Here is a 15,943-nt window from a genome sequence, read left to right as displayed (position 1 = left end):
AAACCAAGTCAACAGATTCCAAACATGCTCTGATTTTGTACCATGTTACATTTTAAGATGAGAAAGGAAAAAAAAAATCATGACCAATGTCATGCAGTCACTTAAAAAAAAGATCATAAAGTATATTCACCCAGATAAACCAGCATAATCAGATCTAGGGAATACACAGGGTATCAGAAGCTGGAAAAAGGTTTAATGTGGCTCTTTCCTGTTGTCGGTGCAGAGCTTAGCACAAGGACACTCAGCAAATGTTTGCTGTCCAGCCCTGAAGAAGTGTGACTCCATGGTTGACACGTGCTCTGGGTCAGAGGAACTCAGTTTGACCTCCCTTTCTCTTATCAGAGGCAACTGTGGGCAAAGCTCAGCCTCAGTTTCTTCAATGATAGAATGATGTTGTAGGATATTTGATCGAGCTGTGAAACTCTTGGATCAGGTGTCAGAGCCAGCAACGAGTTGACAAGAGTTAGCCCTGGAGAGTGCAGAGAACCCAGCAACATGGATGTAGACACAGGAAGGAGTAGGAAAGGACTCAGAGAGTCTCTGAATTTTTGGTTTGGGAAGATGTGCAGAGGCTCTCTCTCATACTGGGTCTCTGGCCAAAAAGGAAGGTCAGCTGATTGCTCCTCGGCTTCTCGGAGCTAGCAGGTTTTCACCCCAACATCTGACTCCTGAGCCTTTATTGGCAAATAGAACAACTTCAATAAAAACAACATTTGGCGGCCACGGCCAAGCCAGTGCCATTGGGACAGAAATCCTGTCAGGCTACAGTCTGGGCAGCAGGGTGCTGCTGACTTAGAGCCACAGGGCACAGATGGTAGTTAAAATATCAGTAGCTTCAGGTTCGGCCGCTAAGTCGACAGAAAAACAACAGAATGATAACCTCAGTGTCTATCGCATGGAGCACCTGTGGAGATTGGATGGATTTTGTATTTTATGGCAAGGTCTGCTCTACAGTAAGAACTCTAAATGTGGCAGCAGTCATGATGTCATGATGTCACGGCACCCAGACCTGTCCCAGGTGTGGCTTCCACTCACGCACCTTGCCTCATTCAGCAGGCAACAGCAGGTAGAGAGAGGAAATACAAGGAGGAACTACTGCAATTTCTATTTCTTTTCTACACAAAAATATTAGAGAAAAAATAAACTCTGTATAACACAGATTTATAATAATGCTAATGGTGAGAGTATTTGCTCATTAAAAAAAAACAGTAAGAATTTCACACATCAAAATGTTTTGAAGAGCATTGATTTCTTCTTTTAGAGAAATCACTAGAACTGAAAAGCAAGAACAGAGTTAGACCTTGGCCCAGGTGGTCCCTCAAAAGGCACAGCAAGCCACTGTCCTCAGCCACAAAGGAAATCTTGCACCTGTCCTTTTAGAATGTAACAGAAACAAAGTCCTACTCTCTAAAGGAGGTCACAAGGTTGGAGGAAGACAAGGAGACAGGGAGAGAAATGGACTCTGGTCACCAACCAGTCCGGTAAGCAAACTGCCTGTGACCATGGAGCCCGCGAGCAGGCTGCTCCTGGGGGTCTCCTAGACAAGGAAGGTAGATTTTCCATAGACTGTCAACACTAGGACTCACAGAATAAAAGAAAAATAAAGTCAAAGAGGTTGCTGGGAGATGAGTCCTCCTGAGTTTAAGATATGGGCTTGTGTGGGCGCCTGGGGCAAGAAAGAAGGAGTAAGACACCTGCTCTAGGTAAAGGGCAAGCCTGGATCCCTGCAGGGTGGAAAGCGTAGGGGCGGATACAATCTATGACACACGCAAGAGCCACACCCAACCCAACCACTAACCTCTTCACATACGGGGGACTTTGGATAGCAACTAAATTGGTATTTAGAAATGGCACCTTTTGTGGTGTACAAGTTTGAACTATATGTCCAATCCTCAAGATTATCCCGAAAACATTTTCCCTGTTAGCTTTGAAGGAGGACAATGTTATGTGGAGGATGGAATGCTAGACTGGATGTCCAGCAGCTGTTATTCTCAGTCTAATTTCTGTTGCCAGCCTTGTCTTTGCACAAGCTGCCTCGGGCCTCAAAATTCTGTTTTCTCACCTGAAAAAAAGAAAAGAGCCGGGCGGTGGTGGCGCACACCTTTAATCCCAGCACTCGGGAGGCAGAGGCAGGCGGATCTCTGTGAGTTCGAGGCCAGCCTGGGCTACCAAGTGAGTCCCAGGAAAGGCACAAAGCTACACAGAGAAACCCTGTCTGAAAAAACCAAAAAAAAAAAAAAAAAAAAAGAAAAGAAAAGAAAAAAAAAAAAGAGCGGCATTCTCAGGCTTCAGTTTCTGTTCCAGCCCTGTGGGAGGGCTGGTGTGGGAATATTCTCTAATGATTTGCCTCTTACACCTAGAAATTGAGCACAAAGGAAGGGTATTAAGCATGTCTGGTTATTTGTATGTCAGTCAATGCTTGACTAAACACTTCCCATTCTTTCTTAATTTTAATTATTTCATTTTCTATTTGGATGGTTATTCTGAGACTGCATTTCACTACCTAGCCCAAGATAGAGGCTGACCTGGAACTTACTCTGTAACCCATGCTAACCCCAAATTCAAAATTCTCTTGCCTCGGACTCTCCAGTACCAGGTTTCAGGTGTAGTCCCCACAGCTGGCTCCCCCTCTCCTTCAATGTCTTTATTTTGCCATTACTTGATTATTTGGCAGCTCAAATACTGAAGGGAACTCAAGGCATTCACTCTTCAAAGCTCCTTAATACAGACTAGTTTTGTAAGAGAGAGAATGAGCGCATAAAATTGCATCGATATTTGATTGCAGGAAGCTGGAGTCGTGGTAATCAAATACTCTCCTAAGCCACGAGATCAAAACAGGTATCATGGCCTCTGCCTTCTCCCTTGTTTATAAGGGATCTAGCCCAAGACCTTTAGCAGGTGCTGAAACCCCAGATAGGGTCTATCTCTGTCTGTTTGCTATCATTTATCTATCATATATATGTGTGTGTGTGTGTACATACATACATATATATCATGTCTTATTCTATACCTACATACCTATTATAAAGATTAATTTCTAAGTCAGGCATAGTGATTTCATGAAAACAACCAAAACTAAAACAGAGTAATTATTGTTACAGTACAATATAACAAATTAAATATATTCTGTCTTTTTGAAAATGTCTTATGGTACTTTCCCCTTTTCCCTTAAGGGAAGCACTTCATGGCCTCTCTTTAGTATATTTAAATTGCCAGCAACCCTACATTGATAACATTATGAAAACAGAATCGAGATTACTTAGGCATGTGAGATGGTTCAGTGGGTAGATACTCTTATCATCGAATCTGAGGACCTGACCTTGATTCCCAGGATCTACATAGTAGAAGATGAGAAACGACTCCCACAAATTGTCCATGTGAGCCATGGCATGTGTGTGCCCACACACACACAAATAAATGATTTTTTAAAATTTTTATTATTTTATTTACTTATTAGTATATTTACTATTATATTTCATTAAATTTTTTTCAGGTACAGATTACTCAAACACACCATGTTTCTGTAACAGTGGATCTGATCGTCAAGACAGCTGCTGACTAGTGGGTGAGTAGTGTACACAGTGTGGATATTACTAGACAGATGTGTCTGCAGGGTTTCACCACACTACTCAGAACACTATCCAATTTTAAACCTACATTTAATTCTGGAGTTTTCCATTGAATATTTCCAGACATAGTTAAACTAAGGAACTGAAGTCACAGAAAGAAAAAACAAAACAAAACAAAACCTATGGACAAGGAAGGCTATTGGACCAGCACAAATGATTAAAATAAGGTAAATTCGCTACCCCAATATATTGCAGATAAATTCCTTCCCTTTTTAATTGTCTCTTTCTTTGTCCCAGATTCTATGTGATTATCTAAAAGGCATCCAACATTTAAAAATACATGAAAAATGGGAAGCAAGCTAGCAGTATGCCTTGAATGGCCAGATTCACTAGACATCCCATTAAAGAGGAAGTAGGAAGGAGTCAAGAGCCTGAGAAAGGCAGAGGCCGCAGCTGCCAGGAGTATATCCAGCACAAACTGGATTTGTATGTGTCCATTTCCTACCGTAGGATTCTGTCTTCCACAGCCTACCCGCCATTCCCAGCTCAGGTTGGCCGTCCCCAGCTTATCAGACTTATTTCCCAAAGGGCACACTTATGAAAAATGAAAAGGTCAGCCTGAAGTTATGTACACTTCCCAGGTTCAAGGACAAGCCAAGTTTGAACATTTTGGCAAGAAACTAAAGGTGTAAAGACTGACCTAAGAGAGGATGAAAAAAGAGATAGAGATAAAGCCTAGAACTCTAAAGATAATTCCAACTGAAATTTAAAATTCACTGATATGATTTAACATCATACCCCAAGGTCACAAACTAAATGTGTCGGGCTGGAGAGATGGCTCAGAGGTTAAGAGCACTGACTGCTCATCCAGAGGTCCTGAGTTCAATTCCCAGCAACCACATGGTGGCTCACAACCATCTGTAATGAGATCTGGTGCCCTCTTCTGTATACATAATAAATAATCTTTAAAAAAAAAAAAAAAAAAAACTAAATGTGTCACAAAACAAAACCAATAGTCATGGGTCTCAGAAAGGGACAGTGTGGGGAGTGGGTAGGCGTAAGAAGAAGAGAGAGTTGGGGGAGGAGAGTAACCAGAATGCATTACATCCATGTAGGAATTGTCAAAGGACTAACTAAATAAAAATTGTAAAGTCAAGCCGGGCAGTGGTGGCACACGCCTTTAATACTAGCACTCGGGAGGCAGAGGCAGGCGGATCTCTGTGAGTTCGAGGCCAGCCTGGGCTACCAAGTGAGTTCCAGGAAAAAGGCGCAAAGCTACACAGAGAAACCCTGTCTTGAAAAAAAAATTGTAAAGTCAATCATAATACGGAAGGATGCAGCAAAGCAGTCGTCACTAGAGACTGGGAAGTGTGAGGGGAGCAGGAAGTAAGGCCCTGAAGTATGTGCGAGTCTGGTTCCTACAGCACAGCACTGTGGCTATTGCAATGTTAAAGCAAGCTACAATCATTTGCAAGTGACTGCAGTATAAAAAACTCCTGGCCTATAAAGATGATTGACATCCAAGGCGGTAGACATGCTTTTCACTCTGGCTAGTTTGCCATACACTGCAGTCCTGTATCAAGTTATGAGAACACACTCCGTGAAGATATACCCGAGTTGTATTTCAATAGAAAAATGGGAAAAAACAGAAGTTTAAAAAGTAGCACATCCAAAATAAGCGGGAAGAGAACAAAAGAAACAAGTGTTCTTCTCATCTTCAATATAAGAAAAATCTGAAAACTCTGAAACCAACTGCAACATCTTGTCATCCAGCTGCACTTTATAAGAAAAAACGAAAATGGATAAGTGCCAAAAATATTAGAAACTGTTTACAGAGATATTATTAGGAAGTTTCTATTATGGAAAAAAATACTGGAAAAATATTTGTATAGTGTTTTGCTCTGCTAATAAGCAGAGAGAAGAGGAATGATCGCATGCTGTCTTTTCTACAAAGGGAAGGAATGAAGCCCCAGAACAACTCAGGGTCCTGGATTCAACCATAGAACATTGGCTCTGGTGTTATCATTAGCAAGAAGGCCAGATTTTCATAGAAAATTATTTAATCTCTGTAGATTTCCTCAAAAATCATAAGAGGACTGCTGAGACCTTATGACATTGGCCTGAGCACACAGATCACTAATGATGTCAGTCACTGCCCCATTGTCTCCAAAGCGGCCATCATCAGTTCCCAGGATGGCAGCCACACAACTTACCACAAGACCGGATTCTCCATCTCCACAGCAATGCATACCAGTGCTACAAAGGGCCTGCAACCAGAGAAATGGGTCAGCTGCACCTCTCCCCCACCACCAGGGCCATTGTTTTATCCTGGAATCCAACAGCAGCCAGCATCAGTGAGGCCAGGATGGCTAGAGGCACTGGAACAATGGACATGCATTAAAAGACGTTATATAACACCAGCCTTACACACTTTGTGTAGCTAGAGATGTGTACTTGACTTGAGCAGAACACACTGCTCCCTAAGTGTGTCAGTGGCGTAGTTAATATGCGTACTTGGGGAGACAAGAAGGATATTGTCTTTGTAGATATTAAACAGTGCATTTGAATTTTGTCCTATGTCTCTCCACCTCCAGATCAGTGGATTTTTATTTTGTTTTTGTTTTCTGATCTATCTTCCAGCTCACAAATTTCCTTCAACTATTTGTTTATTCTGATGTTAAATCATTTCAGTGAATTTTTTTTTTTATTTCAGTTGGCTTTTTTTTTTTTTTTTTGAGTTCTGGAATTTGTTTTTCTCTCTTTTCTAATCTGCTAGGTCAGTTTTTACACTTCTAGTTTCTTGACAAAATGTTCAAGCATGGATTGTTCTTGAACCTGGAAGTTACAGTTGCTTTATAGTCTGGACCTGATAAATCCCATATTGCAAGCTTCAGCAGGTCTGCTTTACTTGTCTGTTATTTCTGTTGATGGTGCTTTATGTTCAGTCATCTTTCACTGAGTGCTGGACAGGGCACCTGAAAACACGGTAGAAGTAATTTGATACATACTGTTTTTCCCCTAATACTATTGATAGAAATAAAATTATTTTATCTATAGCAGCAGGATGTGTGTGTGTATATGGCGTGTGTGTGTGTGTGTGTGTGTGTGTGTGTGTGTGTGTGTGTATGGGGTGTGTGTGTGTGTGTGTGTGTGTGTGTGTGTGTGTGTGTGTGTGCATGTATGTGTGTTCTGTACATGTGGAGAACAGATGTTGATATCAGGTGTCTTCTATCATTCTCCACTTCATTTTTTGAGACAAGGTCTGTCACTGAGCCTGGGACCTGTCTCTGTCACTTCCCAGCACTGGGGTCATGGAGAAGTGCTGCCACACCTTGTATTTTACATGGGTGCTGAGGATCCAAACTCAAGTCTTCATGCTTGAACAGCAGTACTTTAGCCCCTGAGCCACTGGCCCTCAGCCAAGTGTGTTGTGTGATATTTTGTGCTCTGACAAATAAAGCTTGCCTGGAGATCAGAGGGCAGAGCTAGTCACTAGTTAACCATAGAGGCCAGGCAGTGGTGGCACACACCTTTAATTCCAGCACTTGGGAGGAGGAAGCAGGAAGATCAGGCATTCAAGGCCATTCTGAGCTGCACAAGATTGAACCGGTCTAAAAGAGAAAGAGCCGGGTGGTTTAATCCCAGCACTTGGGAGGTGGAAACAGGAATATAAGGCAGGTGAAGACAGGATCTCGGCCTCCATTTGGTCTGAGGATTCATAGAGGTAAGAAGTATCTAGTGGTAGGCTGCCCTGCTTCTCTGATCTTTCAGCTTTCACCCTACTATCTGACTCTAGGTTTTATTAAGACTAGTTAGGATCACGCTTCATCCGGCGCACAATGTGGAGCACAAACCCAGGACCCTGAGATTAAGAGTCACATGCTCTACCAACTGGGTGTTGTTAAAATAATCACAAGTCAGTGGTTATGTTTTTCCCTCACCATGCCCCCTTTGTCTCTGGCAGTTCTGCGAACTGAACCTAGGGCCCCATGCATACCAGGTAAACACTCTACCACTGAGCTCTAGCTCCAGCCCTGAGCTTAATTTTCTTATATTATCACACACTATTTTTTTAATAAAAGTAACTCAGAAAAATGCCTTTATTAAGGAACATAGATTATGAATTGATAGAATTCCCACTGCATGATGTCACCCTTTTTTTTTTTTAAGATTTATTTATTATGTATACAGTGAGTATTCAGCCTGCAGACCAGAAGAGAGCACCAGATCTCATTACAGATGGTTGTGAGCCACCATGTGGTTGCTGGGAAATGAACTCAGGACCTCTGGAAGAACAGCCGGTGCTCTTAACCTCTGAGCCATCTCTCCAGCCCCTGATGTCACCCTTTTTAACTCTTGAGGTTCATCACATGTATCCATTCATTTTCATTGAACTCTTTTTTGAGCTGTTACCTAGTTCCCCCAGTCAACGATGACTTCTTGTCTAAAAGGGTTCAAACGAAGTATTTGGGTGTATTCATGTGAAAACGGTGGTTGTTTTCATGATTGTGTCCTTCTTTGTAGGAGCCAAATCTAAAAAAGAAATAACTGACATGGGAAAACTGTTCAGAAAGGAGGGGTGTTCTTATGGAAAATTCAACCATAAGTTACAGGACTTTTATCTACTTATCACAACATGAGTATTGATATGATCAATCTATAAAACAGCAAGTGATGAAACAGAAACTACAAAGGATTTGTGGGAAAGGCGGGTTGAAATCCAAACTCCAAAGCACAGATCATTTCAAAAGCACAAGTGTTCAGGGATCATCAGTTGAAAATGCTGCTAGAAAAACATTTGAGTTTTCTCTCTGGTCCTGGGTTTGAAGACTATCTGCTTTACAGGCACCTGCGGGTTTATCCATGTGCACTTGTGCATGTATAAAAGCTACCTCTCAGAGCTTCTAAATTGCCCACAAGTGCTCATGTGTTACAGACTCCCTTTGCTTCCCTGAAGGATTGCTAACCACATAGCCTTGGTGGATGTGAGGTAATGCTCAAGGCACAGAGAGCAAAGACCACAGCAAGTGAGCCACAGACTTTCTTTACTACATCGGCAGCCATGATGAGCAAGTGGTCTCTGTACTGTAGACGACAGGAGTCCCTTTACTTCATCATCCTAAGGTGATAGTAAAGAAATAGTCAAATTTTGCAGAACCTTTGATTCTGTTGTTCTTTACCTACAACTAAATCCTAAGAAAGAAAGAAAGAAAGAAAGAAAGAAAGAAAGAAAGAAAGAAAGAAAGAAAGAAAGAAAGAAAGAAAGAAAGAAAGAAAGAAAGAGAAAGAAAGGGAGGAAGAAAGAGTCCAAGGACACAAGAAAGACCTTCTGGAAGACTTTTTGTAATAATGAGAGAATGAATGTGAAAAATCAACTAAGCTGATTATCTAAAATTCAGTACATCTGTACAATGAATATTATGCAATCATAAAAATGTTTCAAGGAGCCGGGCGGTGGTGGCGCACGCCTTTAATCCCAGCACTCGGGAGGCAGAGGCAGGTGGATCTCTGAGAGTTCGAGGCCAGCCTGGGCTACCAAGTGAGTTCCAGGAAAGGCGCAAAGCTACGCAGAGAAACCCTGTCTCGAAAAAACCAAAAAAAAAAAAAAAAATGTTTCAAGGAGATTATTGTGGAAGAAAGTCCATAACATACTACTTGGATGAATAACAGCTGATGTACAAATAGGAAACACCTGTGTATATATGTATGTGTGTGTGTGTGTAAGTATAGATATATCATACTTTCCTATATTTTTTAGGAATCAATAATATACATTATTGCATGGTATATAAATATATACAAGTATGGGGCCCGCAACATGACAAAGTGAGGCTTTCCCATGCTCAGACTTTCACAGAAAGATCAGTTTAAACAACTATCCACAGGCAAAAATACCTTCACAAAGGTTAAAGAACTCAAGTGAGTGATAAAAGTACTAGAGAGAAGTATACACCTAATAATTTATCAACAAATGTATGATACACAAGATACATGATCAACAAAATGGTTACTTCCATAACATTTGTTCACTACTATACCAATGTCTATATCTTGTCAGAGCCATCATTATTATAGGGTTCTCGGGTATGTAAGGTTGTCGAAAATTTTTCTCCTTTGGTAATGTAAGTAGAATCTTCTGGCACAATGAAAGTAGTAGGGATGAAGCTCCCAGGCCACTACTAGCTTGATCTCTCCATGTTCTATGACTCAAGTATGTGTTGTCTTTAGCAATAAGTTCTTACCATCAATAATGAAGTATAATCAAGAGCAATAGCTATAACCTGCAATGTTTGGGGGGTCTATGGAGATGTAACTCCATACCTGGCACTGGGCTTTTTATTTGATAGCCTCTGGTGTTTTGGAGAGGCACTGTCCCTCTGTGATATAATAATTCTGTTTAAACTATATATTAGGAAGCTTCTTCAGTAGCAGATTTCCATATCACATTTCAAGAGGTCTTTAGTGTTAATGGATGGTTTCTAGGAAAGGGAGAGTAAGTTTTCTTCCAGATTACAATTCCTGAGAGGCTACCCATGCTCCAGTGATGGACCTCCACCCACACACATACAGGCAGCACCAAGTGGGCTCAGTGACTTGAGAGAGAGAGAGAGAGAGAGAGAGAGAGACAGAGAGAGAGAGAGACAGAGAGACAGAGAGAGAGGACACATGAAATTGGGAGGGAAAAGTGATGGAAGAGAGAAGTATTGGAGGGAAGGGGGAAAGGGTCTATAAGGTCTTAGCAGAGTTAGAAGATGTTTTGTGTAAGCCTCATGTAACTACAAAGAAAAATCTTCAGTAGATAAATCAAGTCAAAAAGGAAGACATCAGAAGAAGAATACAATAAAAGAACCACAAAGCAATCAAAAAACAATTGTTTAGTGGTAGCTGTTACATTCTTACCTATCAATTACTTTACATGTAAATGGATCAAATTCTCCACCCATGGAAACAGATTGCAATTAAGTGAGGTTTTGTTTTGTTCTTTTAGATCCAACTATAAGCTGCCAGTACAACTCAATTTGGCTTTAATAGCACACACAGGCTGTGAGTGAAGAGCTGCAGAGATACTCCATTCAAATGACAACTAAGAGTGAACAGGGTGCCTATGCTTATAGCAGATAGAATAGACTTTAAATAAAAAACTGTCACAAGAGACAAAGGTGGTCATTATATAATGATAAGGAAGCCAGTTCATCAGTGGAATGTAACAACTGTGAGTATGTGTATACTCAGGGTGCCTACATATGTAAATGGATGTTATAAAGGAAGGCATTAATAGAAGAGGAATTCAATAGCCATTTTCAGCAACAGATGCTGGACAAAGCAGACTCAACACTGCACTATAGCAAAATGAACTCAACAGACATATGTACAGAATATACCACCAAGGCAGCAGATTAAACATTCTTTTCAAACTCACACACGGAACATTCTCCATAACTGATCCTTTGTTAGGACACAATGCAGTCTTAATAAATGTAAGAACACTTGAACCATATCAACCATCCTTTCTAAACACAGTAGTATGAAGAAACTGGAAGACAATATTCAGAGGTAAGATTGCAGAATTCACAAATTATGTAGAAATTAAAACATCATACTTACAAATGACCAATGATTCATAATAATAAAAAAGAAAAAATTAAAATATGGATGTAAGTTAAAATAGAAGTATATCAAAACATACAGATATAGTAAGAGTGGTTTTAAGAGAGAAGTCTGTAGCAATAATGGTATGAATTACAGGGGAATGATTTAAAAAGACAACTTTATGCCTTAGTAAGCTAGAAAAAGAACAAAACCATGCCCTGAGTCAATGTAGGAAATAACAAAGATCAGAGCAAAATAATGTGAGGATAGAAAACCAAAAGATCAAAGAGACTGGGGGTCAGCCTCTAGAAAAGAATGAAAAACTGATACACCTTTAGTTCCACTTACTAACACTAAAGAGAAACCCCAGAGAAAATTATGAGTGAAAGATATCACAAAAATACAAAAGATGGCCAGTCTACCATGAACAATTATCCACCAACCAACTAGATAACCTAAAAATGGATTCATTCACAGGAATATGCAACCTACCAACACTAATGTTTGAAGAAATGCAAAATATAAACAGTTTAGTAGTGAGTATGAAGACGAGTCATTTATCCACTACTCCCCCAAAATCAGCTCAAGACCTGGTTCTGTTGATGTCTTCTAGGCAACATTTAAAGAAATGTTAAAGCCAGCCCTCTTCAGACTCTTCCAAGGAATTGAAAAAGAGAGAACCCTTCAAATAAATGTATTTTGTTAGGTCAGAATTTTGTAGTCAGAAAATCTGACAGAAAAGCACAGGAGCTAAATAGACATTTTCCAAAAACAAAACAAACAAAAACATTCAAAGAGCTGGCAGTTATTCGGGGGAAATGCTGCAGATCACTAACCAAGGGAACACAGGTAGAATCACAAGGAAAGAGACGGTCCTGTAAGATGACAGACTAACACTGCCTCTCCGTGACCTGGTTCAGGAGAAGAGTCAGCATAAGAAAGAACACACTAAGGCTGGGACTGTAGCTGAGTTGGTAGAGTGCCTGCCTTGCATACCAGAAGCCTTGGGTTCAGTACCAGTGCTGCATACACTCAGTGTGGGACTGTAACTGCGGTCATGAAGACATGGATGCAGAACAATCAGGAGTTCAAGGTCATCCTTGACTACATAGTGAAGCTTGGGATATAGATCCTGAGAGAGGAGAGGAAGAGGGTGGAGGGAAGGAGGGAGAGAAAGGGGGAAGGAAAGGGAGAGAAAGGGGAAGGAAGGAGAGATGGGGATGGAGGTAAGAGGGGATGGATGCAGTCTACCAAAAAGAGGAAGAGATTTGAGAACAAAGGTAGTGATAGAACAGCTAACAAGTGCAGAGGGAAAGATTGGTGACATGGAAAATTGAGGGGTTCATGCTGAACGCAGCTCAGAATGGCTTTCCACCAGAGGAGGGGAAGCAGAAACCTCATGCAGAAGGGGAGCCAGGTGCCCTCAGGTCATGCCCACAGCGCTCACAAACCCTGAGATCCAGTTGGAGGCTTTGGAGAGACAGTGGCTCCTCTCCCCATCTAGATGGGTCAGCAGTAGAGAGGAATCCTACTGTGCCACTCTGTGTGACTGAGAGGGGTGGCAGTTGGTGTCATGTTGAGAAGGGACCTACTCTTTCAAGCTAAGCCATCTTGAGTACCTGAGATCAAGGAACAACACAAGCCAGAAAGCTTGAATTGAACTGGACAGAACCTCAGTGTGAAGGACAGCCCTGGGGGAGAGGGGCTGATGTGGAAAGCATGGAGGGAGGCTGATGCTGGCAAGCCGAAAGGTACAGGTTGGCAGGACATGAAGTAGGATATATTAGATATGAAACTTTAGACTCACAAATATAGGATAGATGGTAGAATATTTTTCTTTAATTTTGCCAAATACAAATAGACTAGATATTGTAACTGTAATTCTTGCTTGATAACTGTTTGTTATATATAATTTTACTATATTAAAGCTAAAACCTTCCTCTTTTTAATTAGATAGAAAAGGGGAAATGCTGGGGGATGTCTTTCTGTATGCTGTGAATACGTGTTAGTAAACAAGCTGCTTTGGCCTATGGCAAGGCAGCTTAGAGGCAGGCGGGAAATCCAAGGAGAGAGACAGGAAAGAGAAAGGCAGGGTCTAGAGAGACACCAGAACTGCCAGGAGAAGCAAGATGTGAAAATACCGGTAAGCCACGGCCACGTGGCAACTTTATAGATTAATAGAAATGGGTTAATTTAAGATATAAGAGCTAGCTAGCAAAAGGCCTGCCATAGACCATACAGTCTGTAAATAATATTAAGCCTCTGAGTGATTATTTTATAAGCAGCTGCAGGACCGCAGGGCCAGGCGGAAACGGAGAAAACTTATGGCTACAAAACACAGGAAAGTTGAGCGTCTCCAAGTTGAACAGACAGACATACTGCCGTGTACAGAACCCACAGTCCACAGTATTTGAGGAGCCACAGAAAAGCTGAGCCAACTCTGCCTTTTTTCTTGTATTTCCACTTCCTTTTACTGCGCGTTCATGTTCACTTAGTTACACTCAAAACAACAACAACAAAACCTTCATGGGGTCTGAAGAGATGACTCCAAAGTTAAGAGCACTTGTTGCTCTTGCAGGGGACCTGGGTTCAATTCCCAGCACACATGATGGTTCACAGCCACCCTTAACTCCAGTTCCTGGGGACCCCTTCTATGACCTCCACAGCAACAAGTACATGCATGGTTCACATACACATATGCAGGCAAAACACTTGCCCAAAAACAAAATGAAGAAATATTTTTTTTTAAATCCTTAATTTTTTTCTATTTTAGTTCTCTTCATACATTAATTGATTTTTTTTTTTTCGAGGCAGGGTTTCTCTGTGTGGTTTTGGAGCCTGTCCTGGATCTCACTCTGTAGACCAGGCTGGTCTCGAACTCACAGAGATCTGCCTGCCTCTGCCTCCCAAGTGCTGGGATTAAAGGCGTGCGTCACCACTGCCTGGCACATTAATTGATTTTTATTTTTTATTATCGGGCAAGCTTTAATCTTTTTCTTTTTGTGTTAGTTTATTCTTTGTTTTTCTCCCTCCCCTCTACTTTTTAACTCCTCTCTTTCTTTTCCCCCCAGAAACTGTTCAGTGCTTGGACAGAAACAGACATGTGAGCCAGTGGAATAGAACAGAAGACAAAGAAACCAACCCACACAGCTACAGCCATATAATTTTCAACAGGGTTTTCCTCCCCTCCAAAAAAAATGGGGGAAAAGATGATCTCTTCAACAAGTAGTTCAGAAAAAACTAAATTTCCATCTATGCAAGAGTTTGCCCCAGGATTGATTCAGAATCGACTGGAGACCTGAAGATAAGTCAGAAACTCTGAAACTGTTGGAGGAAAACATAGGTAGAATACTTCAAGATAAAGGCAGGGGCAGGGACTTTCTCACAAGGACTCCAACAGTGCAGAAAATAGCAAGAGTGGGGTCGCATAGAACTTCACGATTCTGCCCAGCAAGCAAAACCATCACCTGAGTACAGAGAATGGGGCGGGGGGGGGGGGGGGGATCCAGAATTTGAAAAAAAGCTTTGCCCACTACACATCATCAGATAATTAATGTTTAGACCACCTGAAGAACTGCAGAAATTAAATATCAAAAAATCATCCAATCAAATTAGCCATCCAATGGACCAATCAAATGAATAGATAGTTCTCAAGAGAAAAAAAAAAAACACAGAAGGTCAATAAATAATTTTGAAAAAGTATTCAATACCTTTCATCATATGGGAAATGAAAATTAAACCTGGAGATTCCCTCTCATCCCAATCAGAATGGCTATCATCAGGAAAACAAATGTTGATGAGGATGTGGAGGAAGAAGGGTACTCCTGCTCTGTTGGAGGGAATGTAAACATGTGTAGCCACTATGGGAAAATCAGTGTTCAGGCACTTCAAAAAGCTAAACCTGGAACTATCATATGACCCATCCATACCACCCCTGGGTATATACCCCGAAGACTATAAAGGGACACTCCACAGAGACACCTGCACTATTCACAATTGCTAGGAAATGGAACCTACCTCGATGTCCTTCAACCTTCGAGTGGAAGAAAAAAGTGGTCCATGCACAGTGCAATTTCATTCAGTCAGAGAGAAAAACTGAAAACATCGGCAGAAAAGTGGTTGTAACTGGAAATCATTTTGTAAAGCAAAAGAAACCAGACTTGGGAAGACAGATACCACATGTTTAATGTGTAGAATATATAGATTGAAGTGCGTGCATGCGTGCGAGAGAGAGAGAGAGAGAGAGAGAGAGAGAGAGAGAGAGAGAGAGAATGATTAAAGTTATAAAGTGGAGCATGAGAGGAGAGGAAGAGATGTTAAGGAGGGTGAGGAGAAAAGGAAGAGACAGTAAGGAATTCATGTCGCACACTATTACCCTGTCTGGGGGAAGGAGAGGAAGGTGGCGGTGGGGGAGAGGATGAATAGGAACTAAGTATAATGATATATATGCTTGAAAACGTCATAATGAAACCCATCACGTTGTACACTATGTTAAAAGTTGGATTTAGCCGGGTGGTGGTGGTGCACATCTTTAATCCCAGCACTCGGAAGGCAGAGGCAGGCGGATCTCTGTGAGTTCGAGGCCAGCCTAGTCTACAAAGTGAGTTCCAGGAAAGGCGCAAAGCTACATAGAGAAACCCTGTCTCGAAAAAAAAAAAAAAAAAAAAAAAGTTGGATTTAAAGGGGTCTAGGGAGGTAGTCAGTCAGTAAAATGCTTACTGGGTTAGCCTGGAGACCTGAGTTTGAATCCTAGGACCTGCATTTAATAAGTCAGGTGTGGTGGC

General features: G+C 41.3%; 1 protein-coding gene and 1 long non-coding RNA gene across 3 annotated transcripts in view; one reads left to right on the top strand and one right to left on the bottom strand.

Annotated features, from left to right (window-relative positions):
• Positions 1-7,724: 7,724 nt before the first annotated feature.
• Cwh43 (cell wall biogenesis 43 C-terminal homolog) overlaps positions 7,725-15,943 on the bottom strand; it is a 50,422-nt gene continuing 42,203 nt past the window's right edge. For both annotated transcript variants that reach the window (XM_006979700.4, XM_076546441.1), the window contains one exon: positions 7,725-8,102. In XM_006979700.4, the coding sequence (XP_006979762.1) occupies positions 8,024-8,102 (79 nt within the window). In that variant the 3' untranslated portion in view covers positions 7,725-8,023. The remainder of the gene's footprint in view (positions 8,103-15,943) is intronic.
• Positions 11,057-14,341, top strand: LOC121820916 (uncharacterized). The gene is made up of 2 exons (XR_006061545.2): positions 11,057-11,123; positions 14,231-14,341. It is a non-coding gene; the product is annotated as an uncharacterized LOC121820916 (long non-coding RNA).

The sequence above is a fragment of the Peromyscus maniculatus genome, chromosome 10 (assembly GCF_049852395.1).
Source record: "Peromyscus maniculatus bairdii isolate BWxNUB_F1_BW_parent chromosome 10, HU_Pman_BW_mat_3.1, whole genome shotgun sequence".
Taxonomy (NCBI): domain Eukaryota; kingdom Metazoa; phylum Chordata; class Mammalia; order Rodentia; family Cricetidae; genus Peromyscus; species Peromyscus maniculatus.
Note: the sequence above shows the minus strand (reverse complement) of the source record. Positions and strands in the feature narration are given on the sequence as shown.